The 25,702-nt window shown below is 36.6% G+C and overlaps 1 protein-coding gene across 1 annotated transcript in view; it reads left to right on the forward strand.

Moving 5' to 3' along the window:
* Window positions 1-25,702, forward strand: part of LOC121316073 (nidogen-1-like) — a 46,325-nt gene that overhangs the window by 9,734 nt on the left and 10,889 nt on the right. The window contains exons 2-14 of the mRNA XM_041250815.1: window positions 604-906; window positions 1,784-2,028; window positions 3,297-3,709; window positions 4,426-4,575; window positions 5,289-5,540; window positions 6,098-6,298; window positions 6,608-6,841; window positions 8,485-8,622; window positions 13,520-13,648; window positions 14,096-14,239; window positions 15,251-15,379; window positions 17,833-18,063; window positions 20,979-21,157. Coding sequence (XP_041106749.1) covers window positions 604-906; window positions 1,784-2,028; window positions 3,297-3,709; window positions 4,426-4,575; window positions 5,289-5,540; window positions 6,098-6,298; window positions 6,608-6,841; window positions 8,485-8,622; window positions 13,520-13,648; window positions 14,096-14,239; window positions 15,251-15,379; window positions 17,833-18,063; window positions 20,979-21,157 — 2,748 coding nt within the window. The remainder of the gene's footprint in view (window positions 1-603; window positions 907-1,783; window positions 2,029-3,296; window positions 3,710-4,425; window positions 4,576-5,288; window positions 5,541-6,097; window positions 6,299-6,607; window positions 6,842-8,484; window positions 8,623-13,519; window positions 13,649-14,095; window positions 14,240-15,250; window positions 15,380-17,832; window positions 18,064-20,978; window positions 21,158-25,702) is intronic.

Raw genomic sequence — 25,702 nt, forward strand, 5'->3', positions numbered from 1 at the left:
AAGTGCGTTCCCTAGTGTATTTCCATGTTGACAAAACAAGTTTAATTGTCATTAAAACTCAGATGTCCTGTAATATACAGTATGCATGGATAAAACTAGTTTGCCATTAACCATATTTACATGTTTTTTAGCTTTAACTGCGATATAAAAAAAAAATTAAAATAATAAAAAAAAAAAAAAACAGTTGTATGTTTTTGTAACCGTAATTATTTGTAATCTGGATAAATGCAATCCAGCAGTGACAAAAAAAAGGATCAAAACGATCCAGATAAAAGTAATCTTGATCATAAAATATAGAATTACAAACTCTGGATCATTTTTATCAAATGTTATTATTAAATTAGTTTTGAAAAACCGGCCTCTGATGTGTAATCATAAACCTGCCCACCTGCAACACCCACAGGAGTTAAGAACACTGAAATTTCAAACCTATACCAAAATTCTCTTTTAAGACTAAAATAAAAAATGTAGAATGGACTTAAGGGGAGTTAACTGCAAGTTAACTGTCATTCTTTGCTGTTTAGCTAATGTTTGTTATGTTATGGAGTTAAATAGAGATTTGTTGGGTTTTAATGTAGTGTGTTTTATAATTTTTAACATTAGATAACCACCAATGGAGTCCTTGCCACAGGGGAACCAACTGAAGAGAGCGACTATGTAGATAAGTTCCCTACCAGCTTTGGATCCATTGCTCCGTTTTTGGCTGACCTGGATACCAGTGACGGGGTCGGCAGAGTCTACTTCAGAGAGGACTCCAACCCAGAGACTCTCCGGCTCGCAGCCGAACATATCAACCGGGGATTTCCTGAAGATGAGGAATTCAACCCGAGTCACACTTTAATTGCTACCTGGGAGGATGTGGCTGCCCACCAGGAGACCAGGAGGGGAGACGTACTTGACAGCAAGGTAAATTTGGGAGAAATAATAGTAGTGAAACTTGTGTTTTATAGTCTTCCTTTTATTTATTTATTTATTTTTTCAATTGGAGAGGGCTGCCATGGCAAACATGTATTTCAATAAAAATTAAATTAAATAAATACTATTATTAATTTTAAGGAAGGTCAAAGTTTTCATGCTTACTTTTTACTTCCTGGGAATTTTTAGTCTGTTCAGTTCTCAGGATACTTGTCAAACAAACAGGGAAGGGATTCAGTTGCTGTCGGATATGCATTACCATCACTTTGTATATTTCACATTTATCTATGTGGAAAATGCACACCTTATATTAAACATATTTTATTACTTTTTCTAACTGCAGTTTGTTGAAATTAATTGGAGACCTTCAATGCAGTACATTTTAGATTGTATTCTACTGTATGGGGTCTGTAACAAGTTTGAGTATTGTGTAAGCTAGTTCATAATTACCATGTTTAATTATGTTGTTGGTTGGTTAAAAAAGACAGTTGTAGTTATCATTTTACATTGAGAGAGCATATTTTGCTTTTCAGTCTGAATTTTAAGTTCAGTTTAATGTAGGACTGTAGGAATCACTTTATGAAACCTGTAGAAGCAGTTTGGATCACATTGGCGTATATTGTTTACCCACGAACCTCTAAAGTCATGAAAGGCCTTTTTTGGGTCAAACCCCATTTCACATTGGGAGTGGTGCAAATCAGTATGGAAACCTACCATAGTCCATTAAGGATGGATACGTTAAGATCTACGGTAGTTAATTTTAAAATATATTTGTAAAGCTGCCTGTGTTCTCTGCTGTGTATTTGTCCAGGCTAACAAACTCACTAAATGCTACTTTTTATTTGTTTTACTTCTCTCTGTTTTCCAGAAAAATACATTCCAAGCTGTTCTGGCCTCCAGTGATACTGCCTCCTATGCTATTTTCCTGTATCCACGGGATGACCTGCAGTTTTTTGTGACTCGTGCGAAGGAGACTTACAACAGTGACCTGGAGCTTCCTGCCAGAGCAGGCTTCAGCAAAGGAAGCGTCACATACTACCTGTGGGGAACAACTGACGGGCTGTCCTACCCAATCACCTCCAGCAGTGAACAGTCAGTCAAGGACCTTTACCAGTAAGCAGTCCTCTTAGTTCTGTAGCGATATTGCGTTTCGATAGTTCAAGCAATAATGCCACCAATATGGATTTTATATAACTTTTTTTCAACTTTTAAAAAGTCTGAAATAATTTCCGATTCCATTTGTTTTGATTTGGACACGTTTAGTCAAGAAATGCCAGTTACTGATCGGTTTGGAATGAATCCGTGTTGAAGCATAGTCTGTTGAAAATTAAAGCAAAGATCCGCCAGGTAAATTAATCCCTGAATTAATATAAAAAGTGTATGCATTTTATTGCTATTTATTTTAATATATATACTTTTGATATAAACATAGTATAATAATGTGGGAGCATTTAAACAAAGAAGTAATATAGTAAATATGGACTGGAAAGGAGGGCTATAGTGGTAAATTATTGACCAGATGGAAGGCTGTTGTTACCCTTTGGGCTATAATAATGCCCAAAGCCACTGGAGGTAACAATAGTCTTCACCTGAGGCATTTCATTTTCCAGTATGAGCTGAGTCTGCAGTATATATTTAGTCAAAATAATGAGGCAAGATTGGATAGTAAAGATGACTTTATATACTGTAAAGCCATAAATATTTACAAGTCTTTTATTATGCCTTTTTACACATTTGGAAAAAAAAAATGTAGTAATATACCAGTGCAACAGGTCGCCAACATTTGTGGAGCAAAACAGGTTTTATGGGTATGATTCGCCAAATGTTTTGGTCACAAATATTTATGGCTATAAAGTATTTTTGTTTACAGATAGCTGACACCACATAATTAAACAACTAAATGACATAAATAAATAACAGAAGTTTTTTTTTTTTTTTTTTAAAGTTCATACCGCAAGTTTTCTTTCTTTTGTAGTTTGTTTTGTCATTAACTTTTTGTTGTCACAGAATAGCTGTTCAGTAGTTTTTTCATTCAGCCATTTTATCTTGTTGTTATGAGTAGAGGTGGATGGTGCTCCTTTTAAAATGGGGCAGGACAGACATTGAAGTGATCCAATCACATGACAGAAAGAGACTATTGCCCGGTGGTATAAGGATTTTAGGGCAATCTCTTTTTTATACGTGGGTAAAAATACAATACATTCTCCATTTGCTTGTTTTAGGAACAATTCTGGGCACACAATAAAGATTCAGTACAACTATGCATGCATATGTGTTACCCTTTCTGTGTGTTATTTATATTAAATCGGTCTAATAAAGGTGTTAGTGATTGCAGATCATTTAGATCAATCAGCAATGCCTAGTATTGAACACTTTTTCAGGAATAGCAATTCTGGCAAGCAAGGAGTATGGGTGTATGAGATTGGAACCTCGCCTTACTTCAGCGGCATTGCGCCTGGAGAGGTAAGCGCCTTCCCAAAAGATCCAGACACCTCTCAGGAAGAAACCCGGCCGTGGGAGGACCAGAGTTACGACGATGAGGTCACGGAATTTCCTGCTCCTGCAGTAGTGGGGAGAGAGGAGCAGCAGAGGATCCATTATCCTCTCCCCGAGCCTGAAAACCAGCAGCCTGAAAGCAAGGATTTAGAAGGACAAGAGCCCACTGGAGCAACAGAAACACATCCTGCAGAACCCTATGTTCTGGTGCAGCCTGTGCAATTTCAATCAGTCAGGCAGCAGTACCCACAGTATCCACAGGTTGTAGTTGATGTGGAAGATGAATTTGATGTCAATGGTAAGCTCTGAAAGTGAAAACCTTATTTTAGAGCCTTATTTCACTTAGAGTAGTTTCAAGTTAGAATGCTCCTTTTTTATGATGTTTGCAATAACGAGTTTGAGAGTTTTTAATTGTTTTATTCACTTTTTGATATAGTTTATGCTGTTGTGCTTTGACCTGTATGTCGGGGCCATTGTAGTTGCTGGATTGTACCATCATCCTAATATCATGGTCAATATCAGTATCTGTCACCGCAAGTACGATATAGTGGGCATCTGCTGTGAATCAAGTTTTCTTTAACTTTGCTGTTTAGTTTAATATACAATAACTGTTTTAGATATTAATGACTCTAACTATACAGACACTTGATATAGTCTGAGATACACATGGCAATGGTAAAGTCTGGCACGGGTCAAAGCACTTGAACACTGGCTGCATCAAAACAGGAACAAAAGACTACTCGGAATGATTGCAAGAGCCAAAAAAGGAAGGTATGTTGGAAACCTCTAAAATGTACTGTGCACAGGTGTTTATTTTTAAAACACTAAGAAATGTCAGTATTATGAGGAGTGTAGGAGGGTATTTTCTGACATATCCGTTACTGTGTTGGGGGGGATCGAAGGTCACCCCAGGCTGTTGAAGGAAAGGGGAGGGGGCTGGTGTCTTCCGTTCTGTCTTGGCTGGCGCTGATCTTCCTACTTTTTTAATTTTTTTTTTTTTTTTTTTCCCATTAGTTTTTCAATACAACCCGGGTACCCGGGAGACATGTGCCAACAGCAGACACAAGTGTTCGAACTTTGCAGACTGCAGAGACTACTCCACTGGTTACTGCTGTCGCTGCAAATCCGGTTTCTATGGAAATGGCAAGCAGTGTTTGGCAGAAGGTAAACCGTTTTTTCCACAAGCAAAAAGCTTTGTTACTCTGGTCCACTGTGACTTCAGACTGTAAAGACCGAACCCCATCCAGTCAGCTGACTTTCAAATTTCTTTTCCGTATGCTTTAGCTCTCGGCTCTTCAAATGTAATTTTAATTGCTGGTGTCTGCCATTCATTCTGAGTGGTTCTGGGTTCTGTTGCTCCAAACATGAGATATCTTTTGTTATCTGGCTTTGAACTGCCTGTCAGGAAGTCTGTTTATTCCTTGAATAAAGGTTCTCAGTTTGTGAAAAGTGAAGGAGTGTTCCCTAACATTTTCCTCTCAAATCCGTTCTGGTTGACACAAACTATGTATCCAAACAGCAGTTCAATCAAAGTTTTTGTAGCTTGGACAAAGGGGGCTCTACTGCAAAATAAATAACATTGTACCTTCTGTTTCATATGGGACAGTAGCCGGCTATTTTCAAAATTTCTAGAATCTTAGAAGAAATATCACCTGTAATATTGTCTAAAAGGACTATAGTTACCTACCATAAATGTTGAGTGTGGTTAATTAAAAGTGCACTGTATTTAACAGTAACTACTCAACTGACATTGTTTGTCCAAGTAGTTCCAGTTAAATAAAACGAAGGGCCTGGAAATCAAGTATAATTTAAGTTGTTAGGCAGTAATAAATTGAAATGCATGCTGGAATATTTTAAAGCAGCTATTTTTTTGACAGGTAAACCTCAGCGAATGAATGGGAAAGTGAATGGGAGAGTCTACGTGGGCAGTAACCCCACTCCTGTGGAGTTCAGTAACAATGACCTGCACTCGTATGTGGTGGCAAACGATGGCCGCGCGTATGTGGCCATTAGCTCCATTCCAGAGCGTGTGGGGCCCTCTCTGACCGCGCTCTCCTCCCTTGGTGGAATTGTTGGTTGGGCATTCGCACTGGAGCAGCCTGGCTACAAGAATGGATTTAGCATCACTGGTAAGTGCAGTGATCACAAGGGGGGGGGGTTCTATGCGCTCCAGAGCAATGCAGCTTGTTATGTGTATTCTTTTTCAACATAATCGTGGTTGTTTTGATATTTTTATTAACATGTAGTGCATCAAAATAATGTAAAATCAGTCATATGGAGGGCTTCCCAAGATGACTTAAACATTGAGTAGGTTAGTGCAGATTGGGGTCTGAAACCAGCTGAAAATGTTTCTGAAATTATCGATAAGGTATCTTTCATTAAGTGTAAGCTTTTTGACTAAAAATGGGAATGTCAATTTTGTAACCAGCTGTATTAAATCCTGCTTTTAGTGAAGACTTCTGGCTGGTTTCAGATTAAATTTTGGATTAGCTAATCTTGCCTTGGATAAGGTCATCCAAAACTAGTGCTAATCCGGCACTGTGACGACAAGTGCATTTATGTTTGATAGATATAGGGGTATTAATGTGCAAACAGAATAACATTGCTTTTTTTTCCAGAAAATGGCAATAGAAGATGCATGTACCTATTTATTGAACCCTTTCAAGTCTCTCTTGTGTATCTAAAGGCGGAGAGTTCCAACGCAAGGCTGAGGTGATATTCCTCCCTGGGAATGAAAGGATCCACATCACGCAGGATTTCAAAGGCATTGATGAACACGAGCACCTTGTTGTCAGCACGGAGCTGGACGGGCGACTGCCTGAGATTCCGGAAGGTTCTGCTGTGCAGATCGAGCCTTACACAGACATTTACCACTACAGCAACACGGGTAAAAAAAAAAAAATAAATTAAAATATGTAAGCTAAGTGAATCTAATGTTGCCCTGGCTGTTTCAACAAAACGGCTGCCTGTCAATATTCAGTTGTTATTTTTTTTTTTTTTTTCAAGGTGAAACCGGCAACAGTAACAGTAAGTGAGGATACACAGGGTCGTCCTAGTTATCAAAGCTTTTTGAAACAGGAACACATTTTTTTTTAAATGTAATAATCTGGAATTTGGTGTAATTTCCGATATTGATGCAGCCCCTCTGTGATATCTCAACTGTATCTGTTTTCTGAGCTTTTCTTTTCTGTTTCAGTGATTACCTCCTCCTCCACCCGGGAGTATACTGTGACCTTCCCTGATGGCAGAACTCAGACCAGCTCCTACCAGTGGAGAGACACCATCACTTTCCATGACTGTCGCCATGATGAAGGAACCAGGTCTATCCCCACCTCCCAGCAGCTCACTGTGGACAACATCTTTGTCCTGTACGACTCCAACGCTCATTTGATGCGCTACGCTACGAGCAACAAGATTGGCTCAATCAGCGGTACCAACTCTACTTATTATTTGATCTATTTTTTTATACAATATAAAGTTCATTTGGATTTCTTGATCCGAGCAATCCAAAAATATACATTTTGTTTTCAAACAGAGGCTACCTTAAAGGACGATTTAACTTGGGATAAAATAGAGAACAATTCTAATAGAATATAGCATACAGGGTTTCTGAGTTAAACAATGAAAAAAAAACAAGAAAGATTACAAAGATTACATTTTTTGTCTGGTAAACAAAGGAGAATATTACTGATATTGTGCCTTCATTTATTTAACCTAAACCATTGTGCAGTGCATACTGTAGGTAGTAGTATACATCCTGTATGCTCTGACTCCCATCTTAAAAGAGCCTGAAAAAAAACTGAGTAATATCGGTATGGTATAATTTATAAATGTAAAGAAAAGAAAACAAGATATCAAATTCAGTGTGCATGGTTTACAGTTATTAAATGGTTAAACCTTGCTCTCTGCAGTCAGTTTAGTGCTATACAGCCATGCTCAATTTATTTAATCTGTATGCAGTATGAAAATCTCTTTGGCTTGTTTTTCTTTGTGAAGTCTGCCAAATTCCATGTTACATTTGGTTTGTGAAGAGAAATTATTTCTTGTTTTAGAAAATGCTGATTTAAAATCAGATGGTGCAGTTGCCAGAAACAATTAGTTACAGAAAGAGTTGAACTCAGACTAACATGGCAATGCATCGTCCTATTGAATGCCAGTTATAAGCAGTTGTGTGGTTATCAACGACACGAATGAACAGAACTTGGCTTGGATTCAAGGTCATTGCTGAAATTATTAGCACTATAAGAACCCCAAAATGGATGCTACTTCTGCATTGTACTTTGGTCAGTTGTTAGTAAATGTGACAGAAGTCATTTGTGTCAAAGACACAGTCACAATACTCACACAAAAGTAATGAAAACTAAATAGCAGTACTTTCTCATGACAGGAAGCCCATTGTCATTTGGTAGTTTTGACACTGAATGATTGATTGATTTGGAGTGTAAAAAACAAATCAATACGAATCCTGAAGTATTGTGAGTGAAGACAAATACAGTGAACGAGTATCTGCATTCCACATACTTGCTGTTGAATTATGAAGAACACATTTATAATGTATAAAGCTTCAAGAATTCTGAATACCGCATTACAGCTTTGAGAGTAAAAGCGGTTTGTTTGTAAAAACTGCGTAACATTGGCAGTCCCTACATAACTGTAAGCAGCTTACCAACTGAATGCTTGGAGGAAGGCAGTGAGTTTTTCTATATGTGGTGCAACTTTTACTCCATAGGTTACTTTTGAATCGCAGTGTGGGGAAGAAAAATTGGTTTTGTAGTGTGTGTTCTGGGCTAATGTGTCTGATTGGTAAGCAACCATGCAGCAGCTAGAAATATATTATGATTAACAGTAAAACTTAACTTTTAATGCTATGGGTTTTACATCTGGTTATGTGGAACAAGAGATTATATTTGGCTGTTTAAGTACTGGTTGATTTGTTTATCGTTTTTAATATATAAAGAAAACTAATACAAATGACTATAAAAGTAAAAAGTTATCAGAATGGGCAAAAATCTGTTGTACGTGTAATAATTAAAGCTGTACCTTAGTGTAATCTTTTCAATCTGTTTTTAACAGGTGGTGAAACCACTGAGAATCCTTGCTTCACCGGAACACATCGATGTGACACCAACGCAGCCTGTCGGCCCGGTCAGGGAAATCGGTTCACCTGTGAATGTGCTGCCGGTTTCCGTGGAGATGGGCGCACATGTTATGGTATGAGAGGTTGTTTAGAACTACATTCACTTGTGTTTCAGTTTGGTCGCCTTGCTATAGCAATATAATGCACCCCTCTCCAAACACAGAATATTGTCTTTTGTTATATAGCTTTACCATCCAAAGAATAGGTTGAGGGGGACTAAAACAGCACAGAGAAATCCGGAATCCAAAATCAAGAATCCAGTCGCTAACTCACCAGTCCCAAACACGAAGTGCAAATGAGTGGATTCAACCATACGGTTTCTTTAATTTTACTTTTTTTTAATTAACTGAAAACCTAGACTTATTGGTCACATGTTTCTAGAAGTTCTCAGGCAGGTTACAATTAGCTTTCCCAGAATTCTCTAGCTACCACATGCAGCAAATACACAGTTGACCGTTGAGACGCTGGGAACCAATGAAGCACAAGGAGCCTGATAACGTACGAACTCAAGCTGTGCAGCAAAATTGCTCTGCGTATTCGTTACACATTACATTTACATATCGTAAGTAATTCATACTTTTTCAATGCGTAAAACACCCTTATGCAGCTTATCTGAAGTGCTGGTCCTATGTGTGCCAAATTTCGGTTAAGGAGGAAACCTTTCAGTTAATGCCTTTTATCACTGTGGTATATAGCCTAACACTAAAGGCATTCGCTGAAATGTTTGTCTACTTGACTTGGTTTCTTGAAGTTTGAATTTATGATTTGTGTTTTAAATGAGCAAGTACCATTTCACTGTTCCTCTTTATCTTATATATATATATATATATATATATATATATATATATATAGATAATATATATGGCATATATATATATATATATATATTTTTATAGCACAGCAGTTTAACTGTTTTGTTTTTATTTTTAATGCTTTTTTAAAGGTACACAATACATCTTCACACTATTGGTGCCGTTAACATAGAGGGCGACTCTTGCTCTATAAAGACAGGGTTCGACATTAACAATGGCCAGGCAGCCCGGGGCCGGTAGAGATCGCATAGTATAAGTATAATGCACATGGCTTCCTTTTCATGAATCGAGGGAAATGGACCAGTCTGCCAAAAAGCTGCAAAAACTAATTTACAGACCAATCCCCACCCGCTCCGATAACTAATTGAACTAATCCAAATTTTACCGCTGCACGTCATGTTTGTTGTACTGTCAGAATCTAAGACTGCTTACCAAAGTGCTGTGTTGGTAAAAATCGCTTCTGCTACATGGACAATCTTTACAAATCAGATTTTCTACAGCTAAGCAACCAATAAGCCAAATGAAGGCACTGAAGTCAATAATCATAAAGAAAGACAAACATTTAGAGTGGAGACTGCATCTTGCTTCATTATGACAGTGGAAAAAAAAAAAGTAATGTTCTGCCTTGTTTCCCAGACTTGCAAATAAAAATTCTTTATTTGTTGAAAATTCAACATCTGTTTACATCATATCCAGTCTCACAGTAATAGTATGCAAGGTAGTTGGCCTGCTGTGACTTCTATCTTTCCAGGACTTGTTGGCATCCCTCAGCAAGATTAGCACGGACTTGGGAGAGGCTACACAAGCGACAACGCTCGGAGAAGGATAGTTATTTTGTATTATGAATATTGTTTTAATAGTGTTTATTATTAGTATAGTTTCCTTTTAGAATGCACAGGGTGCAACATTTTCACATATTTAATTACCCAAACTAAAGTCCTTGCTCTTACGCTCCAAAGAATAAAAGGAAAATGTGAAGGCCAATAAGGTTTAGCGGGGATCACAGTGTACAAACAATGTCTAAGATGATATTTCTTTGTTCAATATTCTATTTCCTTCTGCACGTTTTTCCTTTTGTTTACTGAATTAAAATACAGATCACAATGAGTAGCAACGTCAGAGAGCATAATTCCTCCAATTAAAGCAGTAGCATAATGTTGAACAAATAACCAAATCTTTTTTTTTGCTGTATTCAGAATAAAGTAACACCTATCATATAACAACCTAAATATTCTACACCCTGTTTAATTCTAACAAATAAATAAGAACATTTATAAAATAATCTGAATAGTGCAAATATTGTTAAAAAAACAATAAAAAATCTTGTACATTTCAACATTACAATAGCATAACATTTCTACCAATTACAACTAGTCATTATGTACTGACCTCAGATGAATCAAAGTTACTTTGTTTATTCAATAACCTGTAAGTAATTCAAAACTAGGAACATTCCTGGTTGTGCTTTTAATGGTCAGTGCAAATGTTGATGTTACTATCCATTCACAATGTCAAGAGTAGATGAGAACTGCAGACCAGGGTTAAAAAATAATAACAAACTCCCAAGTATCTTGCTTTTTCTTATTAGTCACTACGTTGTTCTGCTTGACATTTAGTATGCCTTTTATATTCATCATAATGTTAAATTTACTTTCTAATTTCAACGTTTCCCACATTTGACTTCCTTCTTTTAGCACTTGCTATATGGGTTTATTTTATTTCAGTTCACACATTTGTGTGTGTACTCGAATATGTAATATGCTATTCGAATATTTTTTTTAGTTTTATTTTTGTGTAATCGTGTATTTGACTACACTGACCCATCCCTAATTAGGATTATTATAATTCAGTTTTAGCATTGCTGTAACCATATGGTAACAGCTCGGTTACGGGGTTGCTTGTGAAAAAATGAGCATCGTTTGTACACATACATTTTCAAATCTTAATAGTATTTTCATTTTCTGATCAGCACACAGATGTGTGCATGTTAAATGGCTGATGTGACCTATACTGAAAGGCTTTGCTTAGCCACTTTCTTTTACTTTTGAGAGACGTGGGCTATCTTTGGTAACCATACACAGTTAGAAACACAGTGAAAATAAAAGCCATCATGACAAATATATAAATAATATATATTGGGCCAGATAAAATTGATCCGGGCCAGTAAAAACACAAGCTCAGTGGTCCAAGGGGCCAGTAGTTAAGAATCTAAACGTATAACCCTGAAGTGTTTCCAATTATTTCTTCGCTGGATAGTCAGAACTACACTTAACACAAGCCGTGCAATCCTGTTGCATTTCCTTTAACAAGGACACTAGCGAGCATTGTAGAAAATCCCTTCACAGCAGCATGGAGGAGAGAATGAATTGAGAGGAAAAAGGCTAAAACCTTGGTTGCTACACATTTGTGTGAATTGATGTGTGTTAAAAATGTAGGCTGTACTTTTTTTTTCCAAACATGCATCAAACATAAAAATATCAAAGACCCCAAAATATATTTTTCCTCTAATGTGTAATGCAATACAACTTTAAAAATTACTTTGCTTTGTTCTAAAATGTAGTACATTTTTGTAAAGCTTCAAGCTTCAATTTCCTAATTAGTGAAATATTTCTAATCAGATAGCTTAATGGCATCCACATGGTTTTTGAAGTATCTTTTTGATGTTTAGGCTTTGAAGAGAGCCATGTTTGCCTGGGGTTTTGAAAGAATTACTAAATAAGGTCTGATGTTTACTGATGCAGGGTGCAGCAGTTGCTGGTTGTTTAGATGAGGCCGTCTGTGCTAAACAATTGTTTGAACACCTGCATTAGTATTTGAGTAATCCATCTCAGATAAGCTAGTGACCCACACATTTTCCCTTTTAAGTCTCTGATGGGCACTCCTTTGTTTATCTTAAACCAAAGGAACACAATGTCAAAATGTTTTCTTGGGATTCAATATACAGTAAGATTTTTGCTTTTCATTTTAGTTTGTTACAAAACATTCATGACTGTTGAAGCTAGCATATTTAATTTTTGTATTATACATCATTGACATATTGATAATTTGGGCTGTAGTAAAGCACTAAAAGTATTTAATTTTGTGTCCATCTAATCTAATTAGTGTCCAGCTATTAGTGCAGTACCATAAATATCGGCATGATACATCCGACACTTTTTGTGCAGACGGTTTTTTGAGGGCTGAACCTGCCCAACAAAGTGAAGAGTTTCTATAGCAACTTTATAGCATTCTAAAGATATCGGCTGTATTTTCTTGGAGGGTATGATCCAGAGATGGAAAAATATGTATGGCATTTGAAGCCATTCCAGGTTTTGTATGGAATGGCTCTCATAGTAAAACATAAGTGGCTAATTTGTGTCCCTTTTTGTCATTGATCCTTAAGGAGTTAATGACTCTCATAAAGGGGTACAGTACTTCATGCTTTCCATTCTCGTTGACACTGTCATTATGAAACTCTTTGTAGAGAAAGAAAAGCTGCTGCTGAGGACTGCTTTTATGTTTTGGAAACATTTTTGTTATTGTGCTGCTTACTCCATTTGTGCTGCCTGTCTTTGTGCCATAAGCTGTATCAATACTGATATAAGTTCTGCTAAAGTGTTCTTCCAGCCTACCACGCTGAAAAGTGATCTGACTGTATGTACTGAGGGGATGTATGTTAGATGTTCCACTGTACTTTTTATTGTATTTGATGATGTTAATAATGTGAGTCAGTAAATCACCTCTGTGGGAAAATTCTAGCAGGATCAATATAATGTTAAAGGTTGGCAATATTTAGATGTACCACTGTTTCAGATTAGTTCATCGAAATGCAAATTTAGCTGTGGATTTTTGATTATACTATCTTTGTACTTGGACTTATTATATTATACTTCTTTGTCTTTACCTCTGTTGATCACATTAGTCACATTTTGTAAAGCTTACATTTTATTAAGGATATCTGTGGTGCAGTGATTTATTTCTGTTAGAGTGTTGGCCTCTAAATGGTTGGACTAATAAAGGCAAAATCTTCAGGACCAAATTCTTTCCCTTTGAGACATCTATGATATTCTTGGTGGGTGGCAGTCTATGCGTGAGGGGGTGGGGGGGGGGTGTAAATGTGTGTTGTTGGGAGCATCTGGTAGCAGTGACCATTTTTTTTACTGTGGTTTTTTAAACATAGATGTTGATGAATGCCGAGAGAGCCCTACCATCTGTGGCAACAACGCAGTTTGTAACAACCAGCCCGGCACTTTCCGCTGTGAGTGTCTTGAGGGCTACCAGTTTGCTGACGATGGGCAGACTTGTATTGGTAAGTTCTTTCATACTGTGTGTCTTTTCTCAGTCACCTTGGGTATATGTGTTGGGAACAATTTGGAGAATATTTAAAGGAAAACCCATAGGATCTCAGGAGTGTATAAGCAGTAATGTGACGACAATAGAGGGTTATGGATATCCCTTTAATGTTAACAGTATTAACCCTGTGATGCGCATCTCTGTATCACATAAGATACAGTGCTTTGCCACTCCTCTGTATTGTTATTTAAATCCAGCCTTACAAACCAGAATTTCATATGCAGTACAATCAAACATTCTGCATAACTCACAACCATAGATAGTTAATAACAATATCTTTATATACATATTGTAATAATTGGATACCCTTCTAAAGGTTGCAGGTAGGAGGTGCTGGATTAATTAAGAAAACATATTTTAAATATCTGAATAATCTCATAGCCTTTTTTTCTTTGATTTTTAGCGATTAACCTGCCTATTGACCACTGCCGGAGCGGCAGTCACAGATGTGACATACCTGAGCGTGCACGCTGTAGCTACACAGGGGGCTCCTCCTACATCTGCTCCTGCTTGCCAGGATTTATTGGCGATGGTCGCTCCTGTGATGGTGGGTGAAGTAGCACACACACACATACACACACACAGTGCCATAATGTAACCCTTGGTGGTTGTTAAAAAATTAAAATTAGTAAAAACATAACTATAAAATGAAGCTCATTTTGCTACAAAATGTATTTGTTTAGAACATGCAGTGCCCCATCATGTTGTAGAAGGCCTTATTAAGTTGAAAATATACATTGCATGGGTAATTGTAACAAAAATGGCATGTTGAAAAAAATGCAACAGTGATGTTGTGGCAAGCCGGTTTCAAGATAAAAAACTACCTCCAGGTAATGGCTGCTGGTCAGAAAATGCTTGAAATTGCATAGATTCAGACCAGTGCACTAACAAGCCACTGTCTGCCGTACCGGTTCACTGAATCACAGTGTCTGATGTATTGAAGGTGTCCAGTAAAAACACCTGATTTTGGCACTGAAAAGATTCCTTTGGGAGCACCCTGTGAGAGGAATGGGAGCTCCCTGGATGTTCTGGTATGTGTGCCCTGGCTGACTGCAATGATAAGCCCCCTACAGCAGGCAAGCAGTGTTTTACCACATTTGCATATCATACAAAGGACCTTCAGGTTCTAGTGATCATTACTGTGCATGACAGGGCAAACAGGAGAATCTAATGTACTTACCATTTACACAATGGAATGATTCAACAGAAGGGCCATATTCTTGAGTTTTTTTAATTGAAGAAACCGACAACAAACACACTTTGTTCATGCGGCCAACAACCCTAGATCTCTCCAAGCACAGACTGACAATTGTATGAAATTCTGTGGTAGTTTTTTTTGTTTGTTTTTTGTTTTTTGGTTTTTTGTTTTTTTTTATGGGGATTGAAGTTTGCTCTAGCATTAAGGCCTCCAATGCACATCAGATTTTTTTTTTTGCACGTCAGATTTTATCTCAAGCCTCCAGAGGTAGTAAAACATTTATGGATTAGTAGTTTACGCACCTAGCCCCCAAATACCTTCTACATTTCTGATGAGTGAATCCTTATATCTAACTAACAGACATAGATGAATGCCAGCTCAGCAGATGCCACCCTGAAGCCATCTGCTACAACACTCAAGGGTCATTCACGTGCCAGTGCAGGCCAGGTTACCGTGGTGATGGGTTCCAGTGTGCATCGGATAGTACAGGTAAGCCTCATCATCACTCATTTACCCTTGTAACTTGGTTTTGGAAACACTATGCTGTAGTGGCCAATGTTGAGGGAGTTGAGATTATTATTATTATTAATATTATTATTATTATTGCGTCAGACAGACACTCTGCATATGGGTATAAGTGTACATATAAAATCTAGTGGTGTACAGTGTACAGCTATAAAATCAATGTAATTGGTTGAAAGACCTCTCAAAGACCATTTGAATTCCATTGAATTAATCTGTAATTTGTCTTCTCTTCTCTGTAACTAAATTCAGCACAGTTCCAAATCTGAATATGTGAAGCACCCTTGCTGGGATTGAAATGAAGCGTCTTGGCTGAGCTTAGGTTAAAGAACAAATGAATGAACAGAACCAATTGTGGTGGCTATTCATATCCTGCATTCTAATTGTGGGATTCATAACTTGTTTGGCCCTGGAATCCAGACTGATGTTTGCCTGCCTTCTTTCTCAACTGCAATATGGTCTGGTATTCAAAGGGGTTTTTGACAAAGAAATGGCTCCTTTTTTTTTTTTTACCTGCCACACGTACCTGTATACACATAGATGTACAGACAGGCACAGAGAATTAAGGCATGTTGTTTCTAGTAATAAGGAAAACCTTTGTACTCCATTTTCCAGATAAAAAAGAACCAGATGAGGTTCTCCATGCTTAGGAAATGGAAAAAAAGCTCTTTGGTGGCAGGGCAGCTTTTTTTTGTTTGTTTGTTTGTTTTTGTTTTTTAATATAGCACCTTTCACAAAAGCAATGCCTCAAAGTGCTTTGCATGGCTAAAGCTGAAAATACAATAATCACAGTAAATGAAAATATACAAGCAGGAGAGTAAATGCAAAAAAAAAAAAATAGATAAAACAGGAGTAAATAAAAACAAGACCAATTTAACAATAAGAATGCAATGAAATTAAATGCATAAAATACAACCTAATAGATAACCTAAAATAACAATTTCAGCAAAACTATAAAACCTTAGACAGTAAAAGAAAGCAATCATGTTAAGATAAAGATAGATAATAAAAATGTGTCTTCAGTCTTATTTTAAGACTTCTTCCTGTGAGAAACTAAAGAATGTGCCGTTGTACCCGTAGAGTGGCAATGCACATTTTCGAGAAGCAATTATATATATATATATATAGATATAGTTTATATATACCAATATATATATATATATATATATTAACGATAGTTCTCCAGGTTAGAGAGAACAATCATTTGAAATATTACTCCTCCCTTGCTACTTCTGTACCATTTTAAAATGCATTTTCTTTTCCAAAAAAATGTTCCTTTCCAAGTGTTTTTTATTTGTTTCCAGTACTATTGTGCAACCACTCGTGTGTGTGTGTGTGTGTGTGTGTAGTGTAGGCATGCAGTGTTGTGTGATGCACATCCCGTTATGACTTGTCCCCTGACAGCGACATGAGGTTAAACGCTCCAGTGACTCTGTTTTTTGCAGTAAATAAGACTGTCTATTGCGGTGTTTGGAATGCTGGTTTGTGCCCAGTGTCTGCTCTCTTTACAAGTGTATTAAAAAAAGTTGATCATTTCTAGTCAGCTTTAACTACATTCACATCTGTCATAATACAGTAAAAAGACTATATATATATAGGGCTGTAATGTTTTTATTTAAAAGCGCAGGTAGTGTTTCACCTTCTGGCTAATCAAAACACAGTGATGCTGGTGGCAACGGCTGAGGAAATAGGGCTAGCCCAAACTTGTCTATACAAAATAAAACACATTTATGATATGTAATCAATTTGGAATGATTCTGTAATATTCTAAAATCTGACATCAAACGTATTAGCATAGCTATTTAATTCCCTTTATAAATAATAATAATATTATTAATTATTAATTAACAGTTCAATATATGCCCCTTGAAATGTTTCTTTCCCAGCTGAGTGGAAGGGAAGAATGGTAGTATTGTTGTGATGTGTCCATATCTGTGGGAATCCTGAAGGTGGTTGTTATGACAAGTAATAAATGTGGTTGAGATGCTGAAAAGATGTGGAACGTAAACCTTCTAACCCCTGTTGCCTTGAGTTTTTATTGAATTAATTTGAGATCCAGTAAAAAAAAAAAAGAATCCTATTGAAGATGTGTCTTCTAATGAAGTTGAGGGCAAAGAAAAACTAAAACAATTGTAAGCAACTTATGTTCTGCAGTTTTAAAATAGACTAATAGATTCAAACCAAGGATAACGCGTTTTGTGTGCCTCTGTAGAGTACAAAAAACTGTAAACTGTTGCTCTCCAGCATAAAAAGGTTTTTGTTATTCACTGAAAACCCTGCAGGTACCATAAATTTAAGTGATGGACAAGCCGTTACTGATGTTGTTTTAGTGCATTTTGATGCTGGTATATCCAATATTGCTGGAAGCTGCCTTCTCCAGTACCACTTCATTTCGATTTGTATATCCCTTCTTTTAACAGAGCCAGAGAAGACCCTGTGCCAGCGTCACCGAGAGAGTATCCTGCGCACCTCCTCTGGGTCCTTCCCCCGGGGACCTCGTCCCGTCCCCGGCCAGTATGTCCCAAATTGTGACGATCACGGCAACTACAGCCCCCTTCAGTGTCACTCCAGCGCAGGCCAGTGCTGGTGTGTGGATAGGAACGGCCAAGAGATCCCTGGCACCAGGTCTGAGCGTGGGGTCAGGCCTCCCTGTAAGTGCTGAGGAATGTCTCCGGCAGGGGGTTACTGTAATGAAATCACTGTGGCTGTCCCAGGTGCAGCAGTAACATTTTATATTGGAACCTTTTCTTGCAGTTCCATTGAATTATTTGCATATGCATACATACATATATATATACACGCACACACACACAAACACAGTGGCTCTCAAAAGTATTCACCCCCCTTGGGCTTTTGCTCATTTTATTGTGTTACGACATGGAATCAAAATGGATTTAATTAGGAGTTTTTGCCACTGATCAAACCAAAAGTCCATAATGTCAAAGTGAAAAATAAAATCTACAAATTGTTCTAAATTAATTACAAATGCAAAACAGAAATTGCATAAGTATTCACCCCCTTGAGTCAATATTTGGTAGAAGCATCTTTGGCAGCAGTTACAGCCATGAGTCTATTTGGATAAGTCTCTACCAGTTTTGCACATCTGGACACTGTAATTTTTGCCCATTCTTCTTTGCAAAATTGCTCAAGCTCCATCAAGTTGGAAGGGGACCTTTGGTGAACAGTAATTTAACTCTTTCCACATATTCTCAATTGGATTGAGGTCTGGGCTTTGACTGGGCCACTCCAGGACATTGACCTTTTTGTTTTTTCTCTGATTTCTCTGTACTTTGCTGCATCCATTTTGCCCTCTATCTTCACAAGCTTTTCATGCCATGACGCAGAGAAGCATCCCCATAGCATGATGCTGCCACCACCATGCTTCACGGTAGGGATGGTGTTCTCAGGATGATGTGCGGTGTTAGGCTTGCGCCAAACATAGCACTTAGCATTGAGGCCAAAAAACTCTATTTTGGTTTCATCAGACCATAGAATCTTCTTCCACTTGGTCTCAGACTCTCCCACATGCCTTCTGGCAAACTCTAGCCGAAATTTGTTGCGAGTTTTTTTCAACAATGGCTTTCTTTTTGCCAGTCTCCCATAAAGGCCAGTTTTGTGAAGCACCCAGACTATTGTTGCTGTATGCACAGTGTCTCCCAGCTCAGCAGTGGAGGTTCACAGTTGTGCCATATTCTCTCCATTTCTTAATAATGGACTTTACTGTGCTCCTAGGGATATTCAATGCCTTGGAAATGTTCTTGTCTCCTACCCCTGATTAGTGCTTTTGAAGAACCTTATTCCGATTTGCTTTCAATGTTCCTTTGTCTTCCTGGTGTAGTTTTTTTTTAGAAATGTACTAACCAACTGTTGGACTTCCCAGAGACAGGTGTATTTAACCTGAAATCATGAAAGACCTTAATTGCACACAGGTGACTCCATTCAACTAATTATGTGACTTCTAAAGACAATTGTTTGCACCAGAGCTTATTTAGGTGTGTCATAGCAAAGGGGGTGAATACTTATGCAATCAATTATTTTCTGTTTTGTATTTGTAATTAATTTAGAACAATTTGTAGGATTTTATTTTTCGCTTTGACATTATGGACTTATTTTTGTGTTGATCAGTGGCAAAACTAATTAAATCCATTTTGATTACATGTTATAACACAATAAAATGTGTTCAGTGAATACTTTTGAGAGCCACTGTGTGTGTGTGTGTAATTACATATATATATATATATATATATATATATATATATATATATATATATATATATATATATATATATATACACACACACACACCCACACACACACACGCTGCTGTGCAAAAGTCTAGACATGTTGCATTTTTCTGCTCTGATGCATAATGAGCATCAGCAATTTACTCAAAGCCTCCAGTAGTGTTTTCTACTATTATAACAACCTTGACTTGCATAAAGAAGGAAAAACACAGAGTGAAATAGCACGCATTACTTGATTTTCAAGATGTGGTATCCAAAGCGTAATCAACAAGTACAGAGAAACATCATCTGTCATTGGCAAACCCATGACTGGAAGGCATCAACAACTTTTTTCCCGGAGGTCTTCAGGAATTTCTTTTAATCGTGGCATGATGTGCCTTTAGAACCTTCACTCTGTTGGTAAGGGCCAAAGTTAATCAGATTTATATTGGGCAGGGTTGGCCCAAATCAGGCCTGATAGTTAACCAAAGTATTCAAACAGCTGACCCTAATTATCCATCTAATTGGGTTGAGTTAACTAGGGAGGAACAATAACTTTTTCACACCTGAAGACTACATGTTTGATTACCTTGCACACCAAACAAATGAAAGAAGCACCAAACTTTGGTGTCATTTTTTCTGTCAGACTCCCTTTATATACTACTACAACCCACAAAAAGATCTGACCAAATTCAATGTGAAAAATGTGCAAAAATGCAGAAAATCAGACAGGGGGCAAATACTTTTTCATGGCAGTGTGTGTGTTTATGTGTGTATATGTGTATGTGTGTATATATAAACAAAATCCGTATTTATAATTCTCAAGAATGTGATTGTTTTGGTAATGTATGTTATAATGAAAATAAAAGGCAACATACTTGTTCTGTTTTTTTTTCCCAAATAAAAAAGCTGGTAATACAAACAGTAAACTTAAACCTGTAGTGCCCTATTTGTATAATTGGACTGTAAGGACTACTCCCAAATCTGTATCTAGCTCTTAATTTATTATTATTATTATTATTATATATTAATATAATAATAATAATAATAATAATAATAATAATAATAATAATAATGCTTCATTTTATTTACTCCTGTAATGAGAAATTATTAATCATGAAACATGACAGAGAAGATTAAGAACAATTCCAAAACAAATATGCATATGAAAATGTGAGGGTTGTTTTTTTTTCTGTTTTTGTAAAGATTGTGCCCATCATTGTCTGTGATCAGTATTTCAGAGAGGTGGTGGTGAGGAGTTTTGTAAATAGTTATGAACATTCAGTTCCTAGTCAGATCCACTTGATCTAATTCTACAATGATTTCTTCCCGCATCTTCTCAGGCATTGAATCGGGCACCCCTCCTTCCCCTCCTCCTGTGGGACCCACTCCAAGGCCAGATGTGCACCCGCTGCCCCCCGGCACTCACTTACTCTTCACTCAGAGTGGGAAGATCGAGCATGTCCCTCTGGAGGGCTATACCATGAAGAAGAGCGAAGCCAAGGCTGTGCTGCACCTCCCCGTAAGTGTTGAGTGGCACCACATGAAATCAGTTGACCTTTATACCACTTCCACCCATTGCCCTCTTATAATCCGGCTTGCGAAGAGAGCCCCCTTCCCCTTTTTCAATTACCAACTGTTTCAAGCCACCGAGGAGAAAAGAAAGACCTTCTTTGAAAGCATTGCTATATGACCTGTGTTGTGAACTGAAGTGTTTACTTAAATGGTAATTCCCTATGTGGAAATAGGGGTGTAAATAGGGGACATACTGATTTTTCATGTCAGCGGGCTATTTTCTGCTAATTCAGGACTTGCTTAGTTTGGAGAATGAAGTAAAGTAACCCTTTGGCCCATGCACAGTAATTCCTTCACAGTTGTTGGAAAATTTTTATATATTTTTTCAGTTCATGTCATTACATTGTACATTATTATTGGCTTTGTAAAGATTTTTATATGGCCAGTTTCTACCAGTGTTACCGCCTTACCCTGTTATTTGTAATCTAATAATTTTCCAAATGAACCAAGGGGAATGGCAAAAAAAAAAAAAAAGACAAACATTAGATTATACATAATTAGTGGCACTATGGGGTAGCACCCTTCCCCTCCATGGAAATTGGACTCCCATTACATAGCAGTTGTATCTATTCCTTGATTTACTAGGAGTTTAAGATGGCACACCTGAGCTTGTTACCTATACATTGTGGCTAATCAAGTTCGTATTAAAATCTAGAATGGGTGAAACTGCTATGCACTTGGAGTCTTATTTCCATCCCTGCTCATCCTATATAATATATATATAGCTATATATATATATATATATATATATATATATATATATATATATATAAATATATATAGATATATAGATAATATATTATACAATTGATATTGAGACATTGTAGAGCAGTGTGTACTGTAGTAACATTTGCAAATACTTTGCAATATGAAATTTGGTCTGTTACCCTTGGACATAATTCTTTGCTCTCTCTAAAGTTCCTTTCAAGCAGATTTTGTTTTCCACACGGTTGCTAAGGGGTTGATTTGATAAACCTATACTCTGCAAGGATCAACTACAGCTAGATTTTACTGGAACGTTTTACAGCATCAGAGAATTCATCAAAAACTCCTGTATAAAAGTTTACAGCTGTATTTTTGCAGTTTTAATGTGCTTTTCCCATGGGTATACTGTGTATTTACCCCTGGTTTTCAATGTTTAGCAATGTTCTTTACCATACCTCACTATTCTTTATCTATACTTTACCGTGCTTTCACAATGCTTTTATTACATTCTGCTATGCTTTTACTGTGGTCAACTTTTGTAAGCGCCATTTGTAAAGTGCTACAGTAAAATCCAGCCGTAAAGGTATTGATTTCTAAGACTAGTGACCAAAGCAGTTGAACTTTTATTGTCCAAAAATGAATTTCGGAGAAAACATAGAATTTCAAGTTTGTCTGAGATGACTGCCCTTGACACTAGAGAATCTAGGGGTCCTAAACAGCTGTGTTTACCCTCAAATAAATAGCTTCCATGACTGATTTACATTAACAAGTTCTCAGACTATACATGGCAGTAGATAGCATTAACATCTCTACTTAACAGTCTTATTGTTATTGATACATGCAGGTTGTGTACAGCAAAGCTTGTGTGTTGGTGTTAGTTCATTCCTTGCATGAGTAGTCACTTTACTCAAAGGAGATATTTCAGGACCAACAGACAAGCCTCAATTGCACATTCCACATTTTCTCAAGTGAAGAACATGTGGTGGGCTGCAATATTTCTCGGTTGAACTTTTATATGTATAAAAAAAAAAAAATCAAACCAGTGTGTCGCTCTTCACATATGGTATTGCAAAACTTTGTGTTTCAAAGTCTTGCTTGTTCCTTTTATCTCAAGTGGTTTGTATTCAAAAAAAATAAATACAGATATGTAGGGCTGTATTGGAAGGTGAGTTTGCGAGCCAGGAATTCAGAGGTAGTTTTAAAACTTAAAGGGTCATCAGTTGACGATCACACTCCTGTGTGTGTGTGTGTGTGTGTGTGTGTGTGTGTGTGTGTGTGTGTGTTTTCTCCTCTGTTAACAGAAACCGTTTGACAATGTGAATGCTATAAATCATGCATTTAAATGTCACTCGCATGCAGAAATTGGATCTTTGCTTTTGTGTAATGCATATTATGTAAACAAAAGTTGTATTAAAATCATGATACGGAACAACTCTATATGGTGCCGCTATCATGTTGAATTTTGCACTACTTTGAGATAAGTTTGACTGTGTGATTACTTAAGCTATTAAGGTATTAATCGCCGTGGGTTACCGTGAGCTTTTGGTATTACAAATGTACATTATAGACATGAAAGCAGTATAAAAAGATCAAAACACAAAGAGCTTGTGAACAGCAATGTCCTCGCGTAAAGTTACATTACATTACATTACATATACCGGTATGTGTTTAGAAACTAAAATTAAAGGTAGACTCATTTAAAATCATCTAAACATATACATCACTCACCCTTTTCCATACACTACATGTGTAATACCAGTACAGTATTAGTAAGCCGTAGTCTTTTATTAGCGGTGAAATATTGCATCACAGTACCTGAATTGCGAATAGCGGTATGAAAAGATTGATGCATAAACCAAGCAATGTTAGCCTAATGGTAAATGCTTAATGCAAGTTTCAGTAAACCAAAATGTAGCAAGAATTATAAAATATAGCAAAGCACGGGTTAGCGTAATAAACATAGCAATGAAACATGGCAACGCAAATGCAGACACGTACATGAATGCCAATAATGTTACTAAAAAGCTACGTATCTTTGGATAAAGGCATCCGCTAAATTAACTATGTAGCTCTCTAAATTTGAAGGAGGTATAACAGTGTACAAAAATGAGACACAAGTTTAAATGATTTAAATGGTTAAAAATATATATTTGAGGGCATTTCTGACAAAATCCCTTCTGTGTAGAAAATTGTGTGTGTGTGTGTATGTGTGAGATATATGTGACATCACTTTTACTTGTATCTTTAAATCTATATTAATTCTAATTAACATTATTTTATATAAGCTTATATTTATATTATCATGCAATGCTGGCTCAGAGGATCAGCCTTGATATGGTCTCCCCAGCGCATCAGCATGCACAACTTTTGAATTAATTTTGTTTATTTAATTATTTTTAACTTTTATATATTTATTGGAATTAATTAGTTCATTCTTTTCTGTTGAGTCCCGCTGGCATAATTGTGTTCAGTCTATTTATCCATTTACTTTCTTTTATTCTTCTATATGTCGCATTATCTAATTTTAGCTGTTCTAATACTACAAACTTTACATCATTTATGTCATGTCCTTGACTGGTGAAGTGCTGTACTATTGGTTCATTCATTTTTTTATTTCTAATTAATGAAAGGTGGTTCTGAATTATTTTATATAAAGTTGTTCCAGTCTCTCCAACATATTTTATTTCATCACATTTTTCACAGGCTATTCCATAAACAACACTGTTATTTTTACAGTAGGTATTAGTTTTTAGTGGATATGTGGTGTTCTTATGTTTAATTATATTTCTACTTTTGTCCATGTATTTACAAACTTAAATGTACTAGTGCAAGTATTTGTAGAACCTATTCTGTCAATTATTCTTTTATGTTTACTGTGAACTAGAATATCACCTAAATTAGCTTCTCTTTTGAATGCTAAAACTGGGGCCTTAAGAAACACTTTTTTCAATTTTTCTGAATTATGTAGAATACGCAAGTGTTTCCAAGCTATCTTAGAAATATTGGGCAAAAGTTTAGAGTACATCATTACTAATAGGACTCTTTTGACCTTTTTATCTCTATTTTTATAATCTAGTAGATCATCTCTTTTTAGTTTATCCACTTTTCTTAACTCTGTCTCTATAATTCTTTCTTTGTATCCTCTTTTTTTAAGATTTGTTTTTAATACATGTCTTTGTTTTACATAGTCACTTTCTTTAGAGCATATTCTTTGTATTCTTATTCCTAGCCCCTTTGGGATTGCCCTTTTAGTGTGTACTGGATGTGCAGAGAACATGTGTAAATACTGGTGCATGTCAGTAGGTTTATAGAAGAGGTCAGTCTCAATTGAACCTTCTTCAAGTTTTACTACGGTATCTAAAAATTCTATTTCTTTTCTTGTCCATCGAAGGTCCACCTTAATATTATTGTGTATTTCGTTTGCCATTTTATGAAACTGGAAAAGAGATTCTTCTCCATGTGTCCAAACCCCAAAAATATCATCTACAAACCGAATGTATTCTAAAGGTTCTCTTTCTGATTTTCTAAGTAATTGTTCTTCCCATTTCCCCATGTATGTACTGGCAAAATGCATTCCTAGTTCAGATCCTATTGCTGTACCATCGGTTTGTTTGTAATTTTTATAAACAAACGTTAAATAACTGTTTTTTAAAACTACATTGATCATGTTCAGCACCTCTGCTGTGGGTATTGATTTATCTAGTCTATTATCTAGTGCTTTTTGACAAGCTTCTAAGGTTTCTTTACGAGGGACACTTGGATACAAGGATTTTACATCCATGCAAAA

Source organism: Polyodon spathula, chromosome 5 (genome assembly GCF_017654505.1).
Source record: "Polyodon spathula isolate WHYD16114869_AA chromosome 5, ASM1765450v1, whole genome shotgun sequence".
Classification (NCBI taxonomy): Eukaryota; Metazoa; Chordata; class Actinopteri; order Acipenseriformes; family Polyodontidae; genus Polyodon; species Polyodon spathula.